This window comes from Cotesia typhae, unplaced genomic scaffold, assembly GCF_013202065.1.
Source record: "Cotesia typhae breed Kobodo isofemale line unplaced genomic scaffold, CoteBio_Ctyphae contig_119, whole genome shotgun sequence".
NCBI lineage: Eukaryota > Metazoa > Arthropoda > Insecta > Hymenoptera > Braconidae > Cotesia > Cotesia typhae.
In genome coordinates this window covers 3,098,575-3,122,540 of record NW_027423712.1, presented here as the reverse complement: position 1 = coordinate 3,122,540, position 23,966 = coordinate 3,098,575, and the positions used below count along the sequence as shown (strand labels likewise).

Genomic DNA, 23,966 nt, shown 5'->3' with positions numbered 1-23,966 from the left:
TATTGAATGGATAATTTTTAGTTCTTCATCTAAGAGATTTATTTTTTTTATCCAACAGTTATTTTTTTGAAATAATAGAGGTAGACATTTTGAAACAAGAAAAAAAATTTTTTCTTTCATTTTTAACACAGAAAGAAAAATTTCTTGACTAGAGAACAAAATTCTTGACAAGAAAATTTTCAGGTGCCTGAGGAAGACCGAAATTGTATTGGCCGAAGTAAAAATTTTTCTTGAAATTCTATTCTTTCAGAAGTAATTGTTTCTTAATTCAAATTATCATAAATACTTGATACAATAAATTTTTATATTTGATTAAGATTTTTAGATACTTTAGGGAAGCAGCGCTACCTACTTCAGCTGAGAAACAAATTTCTCACCTTGAGAAAATTTTTGTCTTCAATATCTGATACCCATTTTATATTATTTTAGCGTGCAATTATACATATTGAATGAAAAAAAATTCTATATTATTTGATCTTCCCATTTGACATGTTAATCAATAAAAATATTAATGAAAATTTACTTCTATCTTTATATTTAATTTTTTGGAGTAAGTGAAAAATTTTCTCAAAACAAGAAAATTTACTTCTATCAAAAACTACATTTTTTGGAGCAAGAAGCTGAATTTTCTCAAAACAAGAAGATTTTCTTGACTTAAATAAATTTTCTTGGATCAAGATATGTATTTCTTAAAGCAAGAGAATTAATTTGTTGGAATAAGTGAAATTTTTTGTGTCAAAAAAAATTTTTTTTCGCTCAAGAAAATAATAAGGAAGAAAAATATTTTCTTGGCTCAATTGAACCTTTTTTTCTGTGAATGTGTAACGGAAGTTAAATAAATAGATAACTTCAATAAGGTATAAAATCCCTGTAGAAAATTTAATTAATCAATTATTTTTTTTAAACAAACATACTAAATTATCACATGAATTAAAATAATGAAGCTCTGACAATTTTTTGATTTTTTTAGTAGATTACTGAACAAAATTCGATACTTGAGTAGATACAGTAAAAGTGTGAAGATAATTATAATTAGTATATAATTATTAAGTGAAAAACAAATAAATATAACATTTAATTAGTAAGATATAATTGCAAGTGATAACGACAAAATAGCTGTAGCGTTTGCGTTAGGATAATTGAATGTAATTGGTTGCGTTTGATGACAGATGTAGGACCCCCTGCAGTAGCTATACTAGTACATAACACATAGGGGGCGGCCTATAATTTATAAACTAGGGGGCTGTTTTGGGGGTAATTGCGGATAATGATGGGGCGTTGCGGATAACAAGCCGACATGGGAGTCACAAGACACCGTTGCTACTCGGCCACTACACCACGTAACGCCATATAACCTTAAGGTTAGTTATATGAGATGTTATATATATGTGTGTCACAGTCTCATGTCTCTTATGGATAACTTATTCTCACAGGAAAAGAAATGAGAGAAAAAAAAAACACATAAATATTACTCTGGAACATCATTTTTTGGTTTATCATCTTTTATCTTGTGAAAAATATCCCTGCGATTTCTTGTTTCTTTTACTATTTCTGTAAGTAAAGTATGATGCAAAAAAAAAATTGAAAGGCAGGAAAAAAAATTGAAAATGAACATCTCCTGTTACATTGAGGAGCAATCATTGATAGAGGAAAAAAATATCTTGTAAAATTGTCTTGAGGATTAGTAAAAATATAAATGGAAACGAAAAAGAAAAAAAAAGGTAAATTCTCAACAAGATATTTACGTGTATTTATTGACAAGTGAGAAAAAAAGAGAAAGAGAATAAAAAATAAGGAACAACTCTCATTGATGCAGACACGACGAGGATATAGCGCAGGACGCAGGATGTTTCTAGGGGTTACAATACGATTTGTCGCCGGTTTCTATTGTTGGTTGAGATTTCAATAGAGCATTACGACAATAAGCTATTGACAATGTAGGTACACGCGTTGCGCAAAGACCGAGGGCTCTCAACAGGGGCATAAACCCGCTTGACTGTACTTTTCACGCCCTTTGCCACTACACGCTTATGATCCGTGCTTACGTTTTACTCTGATCACACTCACTCTAACACCAGGTATAAGGCATATGTTCTTAATAATATACTTATAAACTGCTATGTCAATATACTATATGCTGAACAAAAACACTCAAATTTGTGGTATTTATTCAAAATATGTCAACATTTTATTTGTGTAACAATAATATTTATTTTTATTTTTTGATATAATATTTATTTCAATTAATATTGGTGTACACTTTTTTTCTTTTCACTTGATAATATTTTATTTTAAGCTTATTATATTTTTTTTAACGATAATATTTTGATAATTTACGTCAACAACCAGACTCTGAACATTAATACAGTTATCAATATTTTTTTTTTTTATTTTCAGTAATTAATATTGATTTTAATTATTAATTAATTATTGTTTTTCTTATTTATTCATATATTTATTTTCCAACTCATAGAATCTACGAAAATTAAATTGGTCTTGTTATTAATTAATATTTTTTACGCAAAGAATTAATGGATCTGATTTTTAATCGTTATCGAAGCTAACAGACATTTTTTTTATTTGGTAAATCTTTTTAAAAGTCTGTACATGTGCATTCGTATGCATATGCATATATATATATATTATATTATGTGAGTTTGGTTGATAAGAAATACTACTTAATATATTCATATTAAATAGTGTATATATTATTTACATTCATAAATATTTTTTTCTCTCACATCTTTTATTTTATTAATTAAGTATTTATATAATTGGAAGACAAAGGTTTATATATTACCTTAACATTATACAATAAACACGAATATAATTGCAAATGTATATACATGTACACATAGGTATAATCGTAAACGTAGAAATTCAAACTTGATTCAAGAGAAATATAATTTTGAATAATTTTATTTTCTTGAATCAAGTTAATTTTTTCATTTTCATGTGTAACATATTTTAATTTATATTGGCTGTAATCCCAAGTGGGCCATGTGCCAAATTAAATATTATTAATGAATAATTTATAAGTAAAATTTAAAATATTTTTTTTTATTACATAGCTCTTTAACATGCCAAGAAGTCAAAATAAAATTTGTTTTATATACCATAAATAGAGAATTAATAACAAGATAGAGGTAAATTATTATTCTCACTATTGTTAATATTCTTATTTTTAGTATCATTATTTGTATTGACTTTTGATAATTTAATAGACATTACTTTTTTGAGAATTATATTTGTAGCATCATCGTTATAATAATTAAAGTTTTTTAAATAATTTTTTAACGTCAGTTAACAATATATTTTAGAAAAAGTTCATGGCGAATTATTTACTATTAAAAAATAAAAAAAAGAAAACTTATCATTAAGCTCAAAATTTAATTATGGGTTAAATAATAAAAGATATATTCACTTTTTTTTATTGTACATAATAATTACTGAATGATAGCTTCAAATTTTAATTCTCAAAAAAAAAGTTTAAATTTTTCTTCAAGAACAATCATAAAAATTTTAATTATCAATGACTTGATTTAATTGACGATATAAATTTTACTCTGACAACATTTAAGCTATTATCTAAACAATATGATACGCAAAATTTTTGCGCTCACGCTCAAATTGTTTTTAATACAACCATAAGAGTTTGCGATTCGACTTTAATATATATATATATATATATATATATATATATATATATATATATATATATATATATATATATATATATATATATATATATATATATATGTACAATCGAGGCCATTAATTCAAGTATGGTTTGGTTTCATTTAACATGAAAAATAACGAAAAACTTTCTCAAATTAATAGCCACGATTGTATGATTTAAAAAATCCAAATAACTATTTTTAGATTATAATAAATAATTTAATAAGTTATTTTTATATACTATGAAGGTAACTATAAACAAAGACAAGACGTAAGTTCATTGCATGGATCTGACGGACTTCTAATAATTCATTTTAATTAATAAGAAAAATATGCTGATGTATTTTTTTGGAATAGAAAAAATTTTTGAATTTATTCGTAAACACTATCAGACAAAAAATAAATTATTTTTTCATCTATGTACTAATGGTGTTTTAAGTTGTAATTCTTAATAAATTTCTTTATTTATTTAATAAAAAATATTTTGTTGGAAATATTTCTTGTACTCATTATTAATCAAAGAGACACAAAAAACCGCTTGTTAACATTCTGATAAAATACAGTCATTGCTGGCTTTTTGATAAATAAAATTTACTGAAGAAAACAACAATTTTTTTATGTCATTTGTTAACAATCTCGAGAAATTAATTAAAATTTTACAATTTATTTTTATTTAATTATAAATATCACCTAGAAAAAATATTGAATAAACTAAATAAAAAAATTACCCAAAATTACTCTGTAAAATTGTAATTCTATATTGTATCATTTTATGGAAAAAAGATTTTAAAAGTATGTTTTCATTTTAATAAAGAATATTTTATTTCGAGTAATATTTTTAAAAAGATTTCACTAATTATTATTTACTATACGATTGTTTTAAATTTTATACAACATCCATGCTTACAAAGATTTATATCAATGCATCTGTGTCAAACTGATCATAAATTGACAAAAAAAAATCAAGCACGATTTATAACTCCAAAACTTTAAGAATTTATTTTTTCAAATTATCATTGATAAATATTTTTATCGGTAATTAATTTCTATATATTTTTAATCATTAAAATGTGTTATGTACCTCTTATTAATTATATAAGAAGTGTAAAAATTATCGATATGTTAGCAATATGTAATTATTCAACAATGAAAGCCATAACAGTCACAAGGATATAATTAGCATCCATTCCTTATGCTTATTACTCTTTTTTTTGATATATTAAAAAAATGTCTTACTCCATTGTATCATATTTAACTTTTTTCACCTTGAAATATCGCCATCCAGCGTAACCTGTGATAGTTAAAAGTACAGCAGCAGCAAGTGTTGAACCAACAGCTACTGGTGCAGTTTCATCCCTACCTGCACGCGCGCTTAACGACTTACATGAAAATTCAGCAGCAAATTCATTATTTTTGAATTTAAATGGCTGCAATTTCATATCTCTGTAACAGAAAATTTAATATTATATATTATTATTCGCTTAATAACTCAAATAATTAATACCAAAGTAATCAAATAAATATAATGCTGAAGTTAGCCGTCAGCTGTCAATTTTAAAAATTTTAATATTAAATGTATCAATAAAATTAGATCGATAGATTAAAATTTATGATAGATTTTTAACTAATTATTAATTCATCTTGATAACAATAAATATAAATAATAATAATAATACTGAAGTTAGCGGCCAGCTGTCAATTTAAAAAATTTTTTTAACAAATTAATTACAATAAAAAAATATGACATTAAATTTAGTTGTCACTTCACAAATTTTTTAATTTTCTTTAACAAATAAATTATAGCAAAAAAAAAATTTATTAAAAAAATGGACTCGTAAAAATTTTAATAAATTAAAAATGCAATTTTTTAGAATAAATTTTTTTGTTAAAAAAAATAAAAAAATTGTCAAGTGACAGCTAACTTTAATGTCATTAATAAAATGCTTCTAAAAATTTTCACTTGTAATTTTTATTAATTTTCACATGTGAAACTTTTTAATTAATTTTGTTTTAATAGTTGCATTATTATGAAATTTTAAAATAATTTTTAATGTCTGCTAACTTCAGTGTCATAAATAAATAAATAAATAATGAATACAAACCTTAACAAAAGAGCAGCATTATTTTTACCATCACTTAAAGGAATGCTAACTTCTTCCTCACAAACGTAAGACTTTCCAACAGGTGTTGGGAAAAGAGTATTTTTTTGTCCAGAGGTAAGTCTAATTGTTTTATCTATAAAATAAACAAAACAGAAAAATTATCAACATTTTTTTATAATAAACTATAATTTATAATAAATAATTAAATATTTACTTGGTTGATCAATTAGTGGAAAGTGACGATCACTGGAATTATACGTCAACTCAACTTTATCAACGTACCATCGCTCACCACCGGGGGTCTGGAAGAATAAAAAATGTATGAATTGTAATTAATTGTCATTTGTGGTTAATGATAAAAAAATTATCAATAAAACTCGATAAACACGCGTGTTAGATAAAGAAAAAAAAGTTACCTTAGCAAAACTCCAAGACAGAACAAAAGCATTCCACTTTAGTGACATTGTAACAAAGTTTTCACTGTCACAATTTCCTGTAACAGTAGCATCACTAGGAACATAAATATTAGCTTCTTGTTCTTCCCCAAGTTTCGTACGAAATTTGACAGTTATAAGTGCATCTACTTGTAGAAGAATACACGCTTGTCCGGTCACTCCGTCTAATCGATAAAGTGGTTCATTACCATTAAATGTTCTGGGAGTAGACACAGTTTTTGTTGTTGTTTTTGTAGCTACTGTTGTAGTTGTGGTCGTTTCAACACTTGTCGTTTTCAGATTACTAGCTATTTGCTGTAATTAATTTAATTTAATTGGTTAATTATGCTTACATTGACAAATATGACACGATAGTTAATGCTAAGTTACTGATCATATTTATTAATAAATTGACTTTCTGTCGGATAATTAATACTTTTTTTACAGAAAATATAAACAAGTTAATAACACTGAAGTTGACAGATTAAAAAAAATTTTTATGAATTCTATAGCAATCAAATTATTAAAAAAAAATAATAATTAAAAAGTTTCACATGTGAAAATTAAAAAAAATTACAAGTGAAAATTTTTATAAGCATTTTTTTATTGTAATTAATTTGTTAAAAAAATTTTTTAAATTGACAGCTGACCAATAACTTCAGTATTATCTATGTTAATCTGTTTTAAACTGATGAGTATAAAAATAATAAATTTTTTTTGTATTTGTTTTTTGTTTTTTCGTTAAAATTTTTTTAAATAGTTAGAAGAAAATATTATAAGACTGCTGATATTTATGACACTGAAGTTATCCGACGTCTAAAAATTTTTGATTTTTTTTATTAATTAAATTACAATTAAAAAGATGTTTCTAAAAAATTGCACTTATAGTTTTTCAAGTTTTTTACAAGTGAAATTTTTTTTTAAATTGTTTAATTGAAATTTTTTCACTAAAAAATTTTTAAAACTTTTGAAATGTCGGCTAACTTCACTTCATTGATATTTTGGTAGTTGTTTTTGAAAGATTATACTCTTTACTTTTATAAATTGACATTGCTTTAATTTTTTGTTAGTGTTTCAATAATTATTCAAATAACCGTTAAAAAAAAAGTATGAAATACAATGAAATCTTTATCTAACGTATAAACATGCACTCATCAATAAAATTGTTACACTTTATGATGATTCAATTGATTATATAAGGAACTACAATTCTTGATACTATATATACTTATTTCTTTAAAAATATTATTTATACTATTAATAATCACCTTTGATAATGGTCTGAAGGTATTTAATTCAACAATCGTTTTAATGGGTCGAGCAGTTGTGTAAATTTCATCCATTACTTTTCTAGATATTGTTGGTGTAGATGGGCTACTAAAAGCCGTAGTTATAATACACCCTAAAAAGATAAAACAATATTAATAATTGTATTTAATCAGAATATTATTTTAAATGATTTCAGTTATGACAAACAAGAAAATATGTGTCAAATCGTAACACTTACATAAAAATAAAAATTCTCTAGATAAAAAGAAAAAGGAAGCCATGGCTATTGAACTTAAATTTTTCACAAAGATTTGAATTGAATATTAATATAAATTACACAATTTAATAAAAGTTAATCGAAACACAGTTGTTTAAGAGATTCAGAGCAAATCAAAAAGACTTGTTCGTGAGCCTTTGATGTCTGTAGAAATTTAACGTACTAATGAGTAACCCGTGTAGAGGATCAATAAAGTATTCATTAGCATGCGCTACTTTAAGCGCTTGCGTTTTACAAACCAAAAAAATCAAAATACTTATTTATTATTTTCTACAATTGATTGTTTTTTATTTTCAATTATTTATTTTATTGTATATTTTCATAAGTATAAATAAGAATTTATTTTAAAAATAGAATTTTTGTAAAAACAACGACTCTTGAGAATTTTGGAATACATATTCGGATGCAAGTAATATCCTAGTATCGGTAATTGAAATTTAAATAAAGATATACTGATGGTAGTTAATTAATTTTATACATTTTAATTAAACTTTTTAGATTTATACAAAAATTTGTAAATTTAATATCAAAATAGAAATAACAATTTTTTAAAATTGTGATAACAAATTTTTCAAAATATATTTTTGAATTAATTTACTTGTTGAATAAAACAAACAAATGGTCAGTTTTAATTTCGATATCATAAAACTTAAAAGAAAAAATATTTTTTTTTATTTAATTTGATTGAAATTAATAATATTTTGTCAAATTAATATTTAAAAAAAATGTAATAATATTTTTTCCCAGAATATTTAAAATTGAAAATATTATTTATATTTATTTTTGTAACAAGTTTTTTTATCGGCATAAAAATAATTAATTCAATTAATCTTAATTACAGTACATCCTTTTATTTTTTATAGAAATAATTTTATAAATTTATTACATTGAGTATATACTTATAACATTATTATTAGATTTATCGATACTTAAATTTTTCATAACAGCAACAAATATTTATTTATTGAAAAAGTAATTGTTAAATGTATCAATAAAATTATATCGATGGATTAAAATTTATGATAGATTTTTAAGTAATTATTAATTCATCTTGATAACAATAATTATAAATAATAATAATACATGACATTAAAGTTCGTTGTCACTTGACATTTTCTTTATTTTTTTAACAAATAAATTTGTTTCAAAAAATTATTTTTAAAAAATTGCATTTGTAGTTTTTTGAAATTTCTAAATGTCAATTTTTTTTATAAATTTTTTTTTGCCTTAATTTACTTGTTACAAAAATTCTTAAAATTATCAACTATCATGACATTAAATTTAGCTGTTACTCCACAATTGTTTTAATTTTTTTTAACAAATAAAAATTATAACAAAAACAAATTATTAAAAAAATGGACTTGTAGAAATTTTAATAAATTAAAAATACAAATTCTTACAAATAATTTTTTAGAACAAATTTTTTTGTTAAAGAAAATAAAAAAATTGTCAAGTGACAGCTAACTTTAATGTCATCAACTATCGGCTATGTTAATTTTCATTAATAATATTGAAGTTAGCGGTCAGCTGTCAATTTTAAAAATTTTTTTAACAAATTAATTACAACAAAAAAAAACTTCTAAAAATTTTTACTTGTAGTTTTTATTAATTTTCAAGTGTGAAACTTTGTAATTAAATTTTTTTTTTTTAATAATTTAATTGCTATAAAATTCCAAAGAAATTTTTAATATCTGTCAACTTCAGTGTTATAAATAATAATAAAAAATATTTGATAAAATTAAAAATCTAGGTACTCTGTCGGTAAGTCTTTGACATAATTCAGATGGCGCTTACAGTATAATCTAATATTTACATGGATATAGATATATGTATATAAAATTATTCAATAGAAAACAAAGAAACGAAAGGAGAAGGAGAAACCAGCTGGTAAGGTAATGGTAATACATCGAGAATTGACAAGCAGATTAGAGTGGGAATAAATCAGTGTTCTTTCTCTTCTTTGTAGCTTTGTATTAAAACAGAAAAATTACACTTATGTACAACGAGGCCATATTATTTATGTGTTAGAGACAATACAATCATATAATTGTTATGGAAACAGAATCACGGAATTCGGTCTGACGTTTCTCAGTTTCATCGTTCCAAGGATTCATCAGTACACAGTTGTCAGCTGTTTAGTTCAATATGGACTAATAGCTAACTAGTTCCGTCAGTAAAGTGAATAGAAAACGTTCTCTCTCAAGATAACTGACTATAAAAATATACAACCCAGCACGCGGTTTATATCCATTAACAATAATAATAATAGTATTATTAAAAATACCAACAGTAAGAAAAAATCATTATAATAACAATAATAATAATATTAAAAGTAATAATCATAACAATTATCACAATTTTAATGTTGACGTTAAAGAAGTAAGTAAAATTTACGATAAAAAAAAAATAAAAAAAAATCCGTTAGTACTTTTATGCAAAGTCTAGTGCGTAACGTTGATGTATTGACGCAAGGACTAAAATACAGTATATCTGGACTCATGAACCTCGCAAATCAAACTGCTGAATCTCAGAGTGGTGCTTTCTTTGTTAATTTTAATCAGGACTGCACGTAAGTATTTAAGATTTTTTATTTTTATTTTATTCTTGAACATCAATCGTCACTTGACCTTGCTAAACATGGACATGATCTAATTCAATACATTCTATGTTATTGTTTGTGTTATTAAAATATTAATATTTAATTAAATGTCATAAAAAGTGGTATCAATTTTTTTATCATTATCATTATAATTATAATTATAAATTTCTTTGTTTGATAATGACATTGCAATTATGTTTTCTATTTATTGTTATTATTTTTATACGTATATTGTAAAGCTTGGCGTCATCTCATATTCTTCTTGCGCGTCTTCTCTCGCGCAACTGGTACATAATACGTCGTCTAATGTAATGTTTTCATTCTATGCGTCATTCACGACCTCTCCCTCTCCTATTGGTTTACCAAATTAATTGCGTATTAATAACTAATTATCCATTTATAAAAATCATAATTATAACTAAATATTATTGCCAAAGTATCACGTCTTAAGAAAAAAAAAAAAACAAGTTTCATTTTATTTTATTTTATTTTTTTTTTTAATTATTAATTATTCATACATATATTTTAACCTCACCTGTTACTTTTATTTTATTGATACCCTTTCTAATATTTTTTTTTGCCCTCCATATTCATGGCAATCAGCACATTGCTCTTGTGTTTGTATTATAACTTTTATGTTATGTAGTACGGATTGCCACACACTTGCTAGTAGTCCTTGTCCACCAAATCCGTTATTATGTATGACGCGATGTTAACTCAATAACATTAAAACTCTAACGTTACAATTTAAAATAGTTAGATTTTTAATTTTCTTTTTGTTAATGAATTCAGCCAAGTATTATTATTATAATTTTTTTTATTCGACAAAAAAAAGAAGCATATATTATTCTTTGAGGTAGTTTCAAGGTTTATATGGATTATTTAATCATAACAAATGATTCAATAATAAAATCTAGTCACTGAGATTAAAGGTCAAAAAAATATTTAAAAAACAAAATAATTTTTATTCAGATATTTTACAATAAATTAATTAATTATGTTTAATTTTTTTTTCATCTTACAGATCATTATCGGTTGGATCTAAAGCTGGCTACAGGATATTTTCAGTCAACTCAGTTGATTATTTAGAAAATATATACGAAAATGGTATAGAATTAAAAATATATTTGAAACTTTTTAGTTTTTTCTCGTTTCAATTATTAATTAATTTTTTTTTTTATTTAAATAGACACGGACGACATATGTATTGTCGAAAGATTATTCAGCAGCAGTCTTATTGCCGTGGTCACATACTCTTCTCCAAGAAAACTTAAAGTCTGCCATTTTAAAAAGGAACAGAAATATGTAACTACAGTTATTCAAACACAATTTTGGCCGTAAAACTTAACAGAGCAGTAAAGTTTTTTATATTTTATTTGAAAAGTCAGCATGTAAACAATTTTAGTATTTAATAAATAAATATTGTTCTGTTTTATTGCAGAGATTGGTGGTTTGCTTGGAGGAATCATTGTATATTCATAATATACGTGATATGAAAGTATTGCACACGATTCGTGACACTCCGCCTAATGTTGCAGGCCTTTGTATTCTCTCGATAAACAGTGACAATTGTTACTTGGCCTACCCCGGTTCGAATACAATCGGCGAGGTTCAAATATTCGACGCCATTAATCTTGTAAAAATAATTTATCGTCATAACTTTAAATTAGATATATTCATTCAATTGTATGTTTTTATTAAAAAATTAATCAATTTTTAGCAAGCCAAAACTATGATTCCAGCTCATGATAGTCCGTTAGCAGCACTTGCTTTTAGCCCTAGTGGTACTAAAGTAGCTACGGCATCTGAAAAAGGCACTGTGATTCGAGTGTTTCAGGTACAGAGTTTAAGCATATATAAATGAATATAATTTTGCTTCAATAGTAATATACAAATATGATATTATATCTAATAGGTTCACGATGGTGCAAAACTTTTTGAATTTCGTCGTGGTTTAAAAAGATTTGTGTCAATAAGTAGCTTGGCATTTAGTATGGATTCAATGTTTTTATGTTGTTCCAGTAATACTGAAACTGTACACATATTCAAACTAGAAGAATCAAAAGAACCGTTAGTAATTTTTTCATTTTCTATTCTAACAATAAATATTGTCATGATGAAGTAACTTAACTTTTTTTTTATTACTAGAAAATCGAACGCGCTTTGCGCGCTTCTTTTAAAATTTTTATTATCAACAACTTCATTAATCAATATTTTTACAAATTTTACTCATTAATATTTAACCGTTGCTATGGTAATCACTGTTATAGTAACTGTTGCCATAGTAATCGTTGCTATGTTAACCGTTGCCATGGTAACCGTTGCTAAAGTGGTCACCATAGCAACGAAAAGTGACAATAATAAAAACGTCACATCAACTTTTTAATGAAGGATAATTAAATATATAAAATTTATCTATTTAATTTTAATGTTAGTCCTAAACAAGCTCCCGATGAAGCACAAGGATGGATGGGGTACTTAACAAAAGCTGTTTGTGCATCAGCTAATTATTTACCATCGCAAGTAACTGATGTATTTAATCAAGGCCGTGCTTTTGCAAGTGTTCATCTTCCTTTTCAAGGATTGAAAAATGTCTGTGCCATTACTACGTATGTACTAAAATATTAATTAATTTTTTCCAATTTAATTGATAAAATATTAATAATATCATGTATATTATTTACAGGATAGAAAAGGTATTAAGGTTGTTAGTAGCTAATGCAGACGGATATCTTTATATTTATGATCTTGACCCTGATGAAGGTGGTGATTGTACGCTGTTGAAACAACACAGGTATATAAAATAAATAGATTAAATAATGAATTTAAATCATGTAAATTATCGAATAATATATTACAGGTTAGATGGAAAACAAGATGAAGTAGATTGTGCCAGTGTATCAAACATTGGTCCGAGTACTGGTGAAGGAACAGCGTCTGTAACTCCTGCAGCGCCAATAGTACAAAATCCAGGTAATTTACTAAAAATATTTAAACAACTATTTACAAAAATATTTATACTAGCATGATTCGTAAGCGAGGAATCTATTTATTGAAAACGTAAACTAATAAAATTTTGGCAACAATGAATTTACTTGAAATATGAATACATATATTTATAAATTCAATTTAATAATTATTTAATACTTACATAATGCTGGAACATTTCTATTTTTGTTTTATTATTATGAAGTTTTAAAGATGAATTTACTCAGATTTTACCCATTTATAGTAATATTACATGTATCAAGTAAATACAGGTGATACGTAAATCAATAATATCACCTGAAATTGTTTATGCCACACACGCACACAGTAGGGATGATTTTGGGTACTTTAAATAATTAGATTGTAATTGACGGAATCAATTGCTTCAAAAATTATTCTGTGATTCAATCTAAAACTTTTATTGAATCCATAATCTCTTTTCACACAATATTTTAAGATAAAAAAAAATCATAAAATACTATTAAATGCATGAATTTATTATGTCAGAGGTAAAATTTTTCCTTTCATTTGCTCAACTATTTGATAATAATAATTTAATTATTAAATGATGACAAAAGTTTAATAAATGCGCGTAAACCTAGGATTATTTAAATTTAATTATGAATACTTAAAAAAAAGGTGTAAAATAATAACATAGAAATATTATTTGTAAAGACATCAATGTATATTTGTAGCAGTGCTAGATAGTCTATCAAGTGAAGTATTAATTAAAAAAAAATTTTTTTTTTTTTTTGTAACCGTTGGCCTAGATGTTTATTCCTTCTTTATATAAATATAAATTATATAATTTAAGTAGTGTTATTTTATTCATATTTATCATTTCTAATTGATGCATTTTCTTATAATTACTTATTGTTTAATCCTAATGTGGATGCGTGTGTGCGCTCTTTTACCATTAATTATATTCTACAATGTATACTTTTATGTTACACTCGCTTTTTATTTCTTTCGTTTCTTTTAACCCCGCAATGAGACTGCCGAAACAATCTCACAGTGGGGAAAGGGGAGCTCAAATAGTTGATCTTACTTTATATATTTTTTTTTCTTTTTATTATCCGCTGAAGCCTGCATAAATAGCTACGCGGGTGCATTGCGCGGCCGCTCGCCAAACTCCATGTCAGGTACTGGTATGTCCTCTATTAAAATTCATCCCCCTCGTATTTGCTATCATCTTCAAATTAAGATAATGATTTAAATATCATTTCATTCGTAGAAAGTATTTAACTAGATACTTTCTTTTTAAATTTTCGATACATTTAATACCATTATAATAATAATTTTAAACCTAAGGATTTAATTTTTTTTTTAATAAACATTTAACGGCACACACGCACAAATAAGTTCAACTAATGTAGATATCTAGCACTTTATCCTTAAATCTTGAGTGTATTTCATACAACATGATTTGGATACAGAAATTTTTCATTTATCAAACTTAGTAGAACATTTAATTTATAATTATGTTTTATCTTAAGTCATATTAATATTATTATCATTATTTATCCATAAGGCTTACGCGCATTATTTTAATTTGAAAAAATAACAAAATATTTCGACGTGGAGATCAATATCCTGAAATAAAATTATTAGGTAGGACTGTGGATATTATTTTAATTAACATAGTAATACATTGTTTACTTAAAGCTTTCTGCTAAACTCAAATCACATTGCATGTGCTTTTTAATTAATAACTTGATTACTTTTAATTTTCATCTACTAACTTCATTAAAATAATCAATTAAAGGAATGAAATCATTCATTTAATCAATGTCTTTTAATAATAACGTCGCCTGAGCGCTATGCGCTTAAGCGTTCTATTAATTATGATTATTAACTTTATAAAGTGTTGATAGTCATGATTTCCAAATGCATTTAAAAAAAAAAAAAAAAAAAAAAACAATGATAAGAATATATTTATTATTAAACCACATTGGCTTTGGTTTTTGACCTCTTTAATCCTAAATTCATTAATACGAAAAAAAATTTTATTATATATATCTTAATAAATGTTTATAAAATTTAGAGTCAGAGAAATATCATGAGATGATAGCAGCAACGGAGAGTCCACCAAAAGGTGGAACATTTCGACTGGACGATGACACAGAATTTCCACCAGTAACACAGAGAACAGATTGAAGGATTAATTGAATACATATCAAGTGGCAATCATCGATTCAATGAAACAACATTTAAATTCAGATGATAATGTGATATTGCAAAATGGGATTTCTGATGTCATTGTAATATTGTTTACTACTCATTATTTTCAAACGAAATCTTTTTAATTCAATCTTTACTTTTTCTGAGTGGTCTTTGACCACCAACTTGTAATGCGCGTGAAAATATAAATATTCTTTGTATAGAATAAAAGTTAAAAAAGTAAAAAAATTAAAAAAAGAACAATAATCGTGACAAAAAAAAACATCAAGTTAAATTTTGTGTATCTATTAATGTATTGTTAGGTAATATTTATAATCAACGGACTCATTACAAGGGCAAGTTATTGAAATCCACTTGAATATTTTAGCAACGATGAAGTGCTTAAACATGAATAATAAATATTGTAAATTTTCGTCAAATTAGGGCCCAAAATTCATCAAATTTGTCATTATTAATAATGAATTCTAAATTTAATGTAATTATGAAAAATGTAATCAAGATTTGGAAAAAAAAAAAAAAAAAAAAAAAAAAAAAAAAAAAAACATTGGCTTACATTAAAGGTTTTAAATTGTGTAATTTCAAAATTTTTGTACTACCGCGTTTTATTTAGCTAATAGATTTACTTTTATATAAATTAAATAAAATACTAATTAAATCATGTAAATATATTTACGAATGCTTGTGCGTTGTTATATTATATTTCCAAATTAATAGAATAATATATATTTAAAAACAAAATATTAGTTAAATTTTTAAAAACTTATTTTTTCGTCGATTGTATTTTATTATTTTTATTTCACCAGAAGTTTTGTGTCTAAAATATAAAATTACAGCAGTCAAATTTTTATAATATTCAATAATTTATATTTTTAAAATCATTCTAAAACATATTTTGGAAAAAAAAAGAATATTCCATACAATAGTCTCATAATATTTTTTTTTTGTTTCGTAAATTTATTTGTTGAAACATTTAAAACAATTTCAATAACGTAGCGTGTATGGACATTTTTTTTTTTTCAAGTTTATTTTTAATTTAAATATACTAGCAAATGAACAGTGAAAAATTGACAGTGATGACATGTCAAAAGGGTCTATCATTATTATTGATCAAATTTCATTATAAATCTAAATGAATAATAAAAATATGATAAAAAAAATGAGTATGAATAAAATGTAAATTCGATTTTCATTGAAAATTGTTTTCTACAATTTTATATCGATAATAAATGTATTTTTTAAACACATTAGATTGTATATGAAGTAATTGTTTAGTTAATAATACAAATTTTTAACGATTGGTATAAAAGGACGATCAATTATTTTATTTATTTTTATTTCAATTATTAAAATTTTTTTTTTTTGAAATGATTACATAAAAAAGAATCGCTTAGACAGGCCCTTTCGTAGTGCACTCACTGTAATGAAATATAAAGATACAAAGACTTAACTATAAAGATCATCATCACCATCATCTTGGAAAGTTTGATCTCCTTGAGTGGTATCTTGAGTACCTCCCGCAGCATTTTGAGGGAATCTATAATTATGGAATTATAAATATAAATAAATGAAAGAATATCGATAGCAATAAAATAATTAAAAAAAGTTTTTTTAATTACCTAAAGTTAGTTCCAAAACCTCGTGATTGTTGTAATGTTTGTGCAAACATTTCGTATTTACGAATATCGTTGTCAGATACTGAACGACGAGCGAACCTCATCGCTTCTTCAAAATGAGCTCGTGTTATTTCTGGTACTGGATCATCTTCATCCATCTATAAAAATAATAATTATTGGTTTAAAATAAAATTTACTAGTAAAGAATACGGTAATTATTTACAAGTGGGGTCCACCTTATCTTTTAATTTTTTTTTTATTCTGCATTGCCTTTAAAAATTGGAAAAAATTTTGTCTTTCATGTTTTTGAATAAAATTTCTAGTTTATCGTTTTTAAATATTTTTTTTTTTTTTGAAAAGTAAATAAAAAAACGAATAATTAAAAAAAAAAAAAAGTTGAATATCACAATTTTCTAAAAAATTTATAAATTTTTCTGAAAATTTATAAACATCATAGGAATCAATTTTTTTTCTTTCCAACTGTTCATTTTTTTATGTATTTAAAAAAAAAAAAAAATATGTATTAATAAAATCAAATAGAAATTTCGTAGAAAAAATAGAAAATTAAAATGGTAGACCCCACTTGTAAATAATTACCAAAAATCTTTTTTTTAAAATACTTACATCCATCGAAACTGAAGGATTATCCATTCGCTCTCTTTCTCTACGTACATCAGCTTCAATGCACTGCCTAATAGCTAATTTGCATGCACGTTGACAGATTTCAGTCAAATCAGCGCCAGAAAAACCGTGGGTTACTTTAGCAATGTAGGTTAAATCAACATCCTAGAAAAAAAAAATAAAATAACGATAAATATTATCCTTGTGTGTGAAGTGTTACAATTATGATTATTTAAAATTACCTTAGCTACAGGAGACTTTCGTAGATTAGCTCTAAAGATGGCTTCTCTTGATTTCTCGTCTGGCAACGGAATATAAATCAGTTGGTCGAGACGTCCCGGACGAAGAATAGCAGGATCAATGATGTCTGGACGATTTGTAGCACCAATAATAAATACATTTTTCTTAGCGCCCATACCATCCATCTCAGTTAAAATTTGATTAATAACACGATCAGCAGAACCGCCTCCATCACCAACCGAGCCACCACGGGATTTAGCAATTGAATCTAATTCATCGAAAAACAGAACACATGGTGCAGCTGATCTGGCTTTATCGAAAACATCTCTTACATTGGCTTCAGATTCACCGAACCACATAGTTAACAATTCTGGTCCCTTGACAGAAATAAAGTTAGCTTGGCATTCGTTTGCAATCGCTTTAGCTAATAAAGTTTTACCACATCCAGGTGGACCATAGAACAAAACACCTCTTGATGGTTGCATACCAAATTTCAAAAATTTATCAGGATGCTCAACAGGGTATTGAACAAGTTCTTGCAATTCTTTCTTAACATTTTGGAGTCCTCCGACATCATCCCATGTAACAGTAGGTACTTCAACAATTGTTTCACGTAAAGCACTTGGACTACTCTTAGTCATTGCGTATTTGAAGTTGTCCATTGTCACAGCAAGTGAAGCTAGAACCTCAGCGTCAATCTGGTCATCTTCCAAATCAATCAAATCCATTTTTTCACGAATTTGTTGCAATGCTGCTTCTGAACACAATGAAGCCAAATCAGCACCAACATGTCCATGGGTTTCAGCGGCGATCTGTTCCAATTCAACATCGTCAGCAAGTCTCATATTTTTAGTATGGATACGCAAAATTTCTAAACGTCCAGTAGCGTCAGGAATACCAATATCAATTTCTCTGTCGAAACGACCAAAACGACGTAAAGCTCCATCAATACTATTTGGTCTGTTAGTCGCAGCCATAACAATTACATGAGAACTCTGTTTCATACCATCCATCAACGTTAGCAATTGTGAAACAATTCGTCTTTCAACTTCTCCGTGAGTTTTTTCACGTTTTGGTGCGATAGCATCCAGTTCATCGATGAAAATGATAGCTGGTGAATTTTTTTCTGCTTCTTCGAATGCTTTACGAAGGTTACTCTCAGATTCTCCAGCAAGTTTACTCATAATTTCGGGACCTAGATAAAAATGACAAATTGATAAGTGTAAATCAAGTAAAAATGCAAATAATTAATATTTTTTTTAACTAAAGACATATGAATTGAATTTAAAAAATTACCATTAATGAGAAAAAAGAATGCTCCAGTTTCATTAGCTACTGCACGAGCGATAAGAGTTTTTCCAGTACCAGGTGGACCATACAATAAAATACCACGCGGTGGTTTTACTCCAATAGCTTTAAACAATGAAGGATGACGTAACGGCAGCTCAACCATTTCTTTTATTTGAGCAAGCTGCTTGCGTACACCACCAATATCATCATATCCAACTGCATTTAATGCTTCTTCCTCTTCCTAATAAAAAAATAATAAAAATTTTTTAACTGTTATTTTAATTTTACTCCAAAAAAATGTATGTGTATGAAAAATTTTATTTACTTCTCGTTTAATTGGATCTCCCTCACAGTGAATAACAGTATCAGGAGCAACTATGCAATAGGGACTAGGATCAGTCTCAACAACTTTGAATTCAACAGCACGCATTCCTCCTCGAACGATAAAGTTATCATCCTTGTAAACTGGACGATATGCTTCCAAGAAGTACGGTTTCAAGTAAACTTCAAATAAATTTCTAGAATTTTAAAGAAAAATTTTTATATTAAAAACTTTACATTAAAAAAAAAAAAAAAATAAAATAAAAAAATAAACATAAATTTAAAATAAAATTACCCAGTCAATCCTTCGACGGTATCATCCATGGGCAAAACATGAATTCTCTTTCCGTATTTGACACTTGGGCAAGGTTGTATTGATACAACATCGCTCAAACGAACACGTAAATTATTTCTTACAACTCTGTTCATGCGGATTTTTTCATTAGGACAAGTTTCATCAGATAATACGATGCAAACTGTTTCCTTGCGTCGTTTTCCTTTCAGTAATACCGTGTCACCACGAAACAATTGAAGCTCACACATTTTAGCTTCAGATAGAGCGACCACTGAATTATCATCGCTTACTGCTTCTTCGACCAGTAGCCTATTAGGCTTGTCCTTCTTACGCAAAATTGCAGTTGCCAGATCATCACTAAAAACAAAATAATAATTTTCTTGTTTTATAAAAATATTTTTTTTTTTTTTTTTTATAAATTTTGCATTCGTGATAAAAATATAAATTCAATAATAATTATTAGCGTATAAAAAAAATTTTCAGATAGATGGTTGTAAAAATATTTCATAAAATTATGATAAATATGAAATGTCTTTGTCATGTCAACATTTTCTGTTTAGCAGATAAAAGAAATAAAGCGAAAAAAATCATTTAAAAAAGAGAAAAGAGTAATCTAATATTAAAAAAGGGATTATTTAAACATTAATCTTCATTTATCGTTGATAAACAATTTTTCATGATGCTTCGTCATTATTCATAATGTTTAAAAAATAATGAATATTTTGTAAAATAAAAACTGTAGAGACGACATGATGACAACGTAAAATTGAGGGGGTAGCAGTCGCGTTTCAATCGTTACGTGCACGTATCACATTCGCCGGAGAAAATGTTAATACAAAAAAAAGGAAATAATATTATAAATTTAGTAAGAAAAATGACTTGTATTAATTAAAATGAAAGTTATTCATACCTTTTTTGATCACCCATCGTAGTTCTTTAATACTCAATAGAATAAAATATTATAAGGAATGGCGTGAATACAATGTTTAACTTCTCTTGTTCGTATCAGAAACAAGTTTAATGACACGGTTCTGACGATTCAGCACAGTCGGTACACTCTCAAGCCAACACCAACCAAACCAGCAACTATCAACATTACTGTTATGTCCTGCGAGGTTACTAGATTCGCTGATGATGACACCTCGTGGACAAGTGGGTTGTTTATTGTCACGCGGGATTTTATTTTATAATTTAATTTGAAATATACTAAAAAAATTACTGATTGAGATTGTGTGGCAAGGTATGATTTTTAAATAATAAGAGTTCAATTGAATTTTATGTTGATGTTTATTTAGAAATCGGAGAGATGGAGTATATAGTTATAGCTCTCGGGGAGAAGTGAAGTCACAAAGTCTCAACTCTGACTCCTCAGCTTCACTTTCCCCCACTATGGTTACACGTATACACTTATACTATTGCTAGAACTACCCTTATACATAGTGCGTAATATACTATCTTACATGTACTTATATAACACTTATTATTTGCGGCTGCGGCCGGCTTACATATTCATGTACCTGTATTTACCTGGCTTTAAATTCAGCACAGTGACCTAGGGAAACCGCAGAAAACCTGGTCGAGGTACAGACAGTAATGATAACATAATATCAGATCATTGTTAACAATGATTATCCTTATCTATTATTTATAAATTAATTAACATATATTCATTAGAATCAATTAACGTGTTATAATTTTAAAAGGCTTTTAAAGTATTATCTGCTCAATAAATTATATCAGATGCGGATTTTACTTAAATATTTGCTAATCATTTCTAAATTCAATTTAATACCATTTACTATTCAATTATTCTAATATGTAATTAAATTTGTCTAAAACCATTGTGACATTAAATCCATACATATATACACATGTTGTAGCGTCTAAATACTCATTATTTATGTTATTTAGTTACTTAAAATAAAGTGGATAAATAAGTTATTATTTATTTATTTGTTGTTAAATTCAGTTGAAGTGCCTTATTTTTTAGAGAGCAAGAGACCGTTGACTTTCCACACGTGTCTTTTATGGCTTTTCTTTTAAGGACTTGAAGTTGTCAATGTGGCAAGGGCATGTTCTGTGTTTACTCGAAGATTTTATGGTTTTTCAGAACCTAATACTATATTCCTTTGTATTATTTTCTTGAGATTAAAGTTTCTCTTTCGAAGACACGTGTGCACTCAACGACCAAACTCAGCAATTAAATCAAATAAAAATTCTAAATCTATATAAAATATAAATATAAATTTAAATTATAAATGTAACTAATTAACATATTCAAATTCTGTTTTATCTGACAAGTAGTGTCACCTGCCAGATGCAACCCAAAGCATTATAGTTATTGCGACATAACAATCTGACAGGAGTATATACCACACCACAATTTTTTGCAGCTGCCAACCTTTGAAAAATAAATCTACGATGACATTATAGGTGTCGTTGTGGATGCGGTACGCGGCAACGAAAAAGTTTATTCAAAAAAGTTAAATTCTTTTAAATAATGTTTAAAAAAATATAATTTGTTAATTTAATTTTAAGTAAAATAAAAGACCCAGTTATTGACACTGACCTAGTTACTTGACACTTGCAATTTTATTTTAATTAAAAAAATAAAATGTTCTCAAAAAACCAAATATTTTAAAATTTATAAATTAAAAATTATATTCATTAATTTACCAGAGTTGATTTTTTTTTTTTTTTTTAATTGAAATAAAATTGCAAGTATTAATAACTGGACTAGTGTCAATAACTGGGTCTTTTACCTTACCTGAGATTTTCGGATTTTCTAATATAATATAATATTAGAATTTTTTCATCTAATGTAATTAAAAGAATAAGCACAGAAAAAAGAAAAATAGAAAAATTACAGTATATAATGTAACGTGGCGCTTCGTGATGAAAACTGGAAAAATTACAGTTTTAGATTGTAAGTATTACAGATTTTATAAGAATTGCATTGTCAAATATAATATTTACATTGAAAGCTTTGAAAATTAACATTCAAAGTTTGCATTAGAAAAATGTTATTTCGAATTATAATTTTTCTAGTTTTTAATACGACAGGACACTTATTACTATTTATAATGTAATTTTTCAAGTTTTCTTTTTTCCGTGAAGAAAATTTTGTCTCCAGCGTATTTGTATGTGAATATTTTAATTAAATTTAGTATCATTAGAAACCCGTGTAAAAAAAAATTGTCTCAAAAATGTCCCAAGCGTGGACATCCAAACGTGACACAATAAAGGACATTTTTAAGACACTTTTGGGACATCACGTAAATAGTTCTGACATAATTTTAGCATCAATGTAAATTACTTTGAACAATTTAGTTAAAATTTTATCCTTAAAATCTTGTGTGGAATCTTTTTTGAATAATCTTAAAACATTTTTTTTAACTATTTAAGAACTAATTTTGAATACTAGTTTGAGACATTTCTTGGAAATTTTTGGGTTAATTTTAGGACAAATTTGGAACAATTTTACGACAATTGTTAATCGTTTTTTAAACGGTTTTCAGAGAGATAATTTCTCTAGATTTCGAGACAAATCTACGGCTGTGCAAAAATAAATTATCTTGCTTAAAATCATTTGAAAAACTTTCAAAATTGTCGTAAAATTGTTTCATATGTGTTTCAACAATAGTTAATTTATTATGGATTTTTGAAGTAGTTCTTAACAGGTTCGAATTCCGCGATAAATATCATTTGTTTATTTATTTACTCTATTTTCTTGATTCGAATGTGGTTATATGTCAAAAATTAATTTATGTAATTAAGAAACTAAGAAAAACTATGTAACTGTATATCTTTTTCATAAATCTAGTTTGATATTTTTCAGCGATAGTCGTTTATGATTTCAATATTTGAGAGAGTAAAGAAAATTTTCTAACGAATATACTATTATTTTGAAAAGAGTTTTTAGAGTTTAATTTAATACCATCAGAACCCTAATTAGAAAAAAACAATTGAAACGATTCGAAATGACTCAAAGCGATTAAAAACGATTCAACTTGACAAATATATAGATATACATTTTGCATGGGTTGAATCGTTTTGAA

General features: G+C 26.0%; 3 protein-coding genes across 3 annotated transcripts; 1 reads left to right on the top strand and 2 right to left on the bottom strand.

The window, feature by feature from the left end:
- Positions 1-4,438: 4,438 nt before the first annotated feature.
- On the bottom strand, positions 4,439-7,900 carry LOC141530772 (lysosome-associated membrane glycoprotein 5). The gene is made up of 6 exons (XM_074248092.1): positions 7,722-7,900; positions 7,483-7,616; positions 6,197-6,529; positions 5,995-6,082; positions 5,781-5,913; positions 4,439-5,121 (listed from the first exon to the last, which is right to left on the bottom strand). The coding sequence occupies exons 1-6, from the start codon at positions 7,762-7,764 to the stop codon at positions 4,911-4,913; spliced, it is 942 nt and encodes a 313-aa protein (XP_074104193.1). The 5' UTR covers positions 7,765-7,900; the 3' UTR covers positions 4,439-4,910.
- Positions 7,901-9,694: 1,794 nt separating this feature from the next.
- On the top strand, positions 9,695-15,790 carry Atg18a (Autophagy-related 18a). The gene is given in 12 exon segments (XM_074246236.1): positions 9,695-10,329; positions 11,384-11,466; positions 11,549-11,653; positions 11,656-11,714; positions 11,801-11,995; positions 12,080-12,196; positions 12,275-12,429; positions 12,795-12,968; positions 13,046-13,153; positions 13,220-13,332; positions 14,433-14,495; positions 15,392-15,790. Coding segments are annotated over 12 exon segments (1,422 nt in total). The 5' UTR covers positions 9,695-10,192; the 3' UTR covers positions 15,505-15,790.
- Positions 15,791-16,844: 1,054 nt separating this feature from the next.
- On the bottom strand, positions 16,845-20,977 carry Ter94 (transitional endoplasmic reticulum ATPase TER94). Its single transcript, XM_074246180.1, has 8 exons — positions 20,819-20,977; positions 19,909-20,265; positions 19,618-19,810; positions 19,299-19,533; positions 18,005-19,197; positions 17,766-17,927; positions 17,145-17,299; positions 16,845-17,062 (listed from the first exon to the last, which is right to left on the bottom strand). The coding sequence occupies exons 1-8, from the start codon at positions 20,833-20,835 to the stop codon at positions 16,972-16,974; spliced, it is 2,403 nt and encodes an 800-aa protein (XP_074102281.1). The 5' UTR covers positions 20,836-20,977; the 3' UTR covers positions 16,845-16,971.
- Between the last annotated feature and the right edge of the window lie 2,989 nt (positions 20,978-23,966).

What these genes read in the sequence shown, in the direction of transcription:
- LOC141530772 (XM_074248092.1), bottom strand. Translation starts at nt 7,764, where the DNA reads ATGGCTTCCTTTTTCTTTTTATCTAGAGAATTTTTATTTTTAT. An exon ending in TCCACTAATTGATCAACCAA is followed by an intron (nt 5,914 to 5,994) that starts GTAAATATTTAA and finishes TTTATTTTATAG; the next exon opens with ATAAAACAATTAGACTTACC. An exon ending in AATGCTGCTCTTTTGTTAAG is followed by an intron (nt 5,122 to 5,780) that starts GTTTGTATTCAT and finishes TTTCTGTTACAG; the next exon opens with AGATATGAAATTGCAGCCAT.
- Ter94 (XM_074246180.1), bottom strand. An exon ending in ATTCTTTTTTCTCATTAATG is followed by an intron (nt 19,198 to 19,298) that starts GTAATTTTTTAA and finishes ATTTTTATCTAG; the next exon opens with GTCCCGAAATTATGAGTAAA. An exon ending in GAAAGTCTCCTGTAGCTAAG is followed by an intron (nt 17,928 to 18,004) that starts GTAATTTTAAAT and finishes TTTTTTTTCTAG; the next exon opens with GATGTTGATTTAACCTACAT.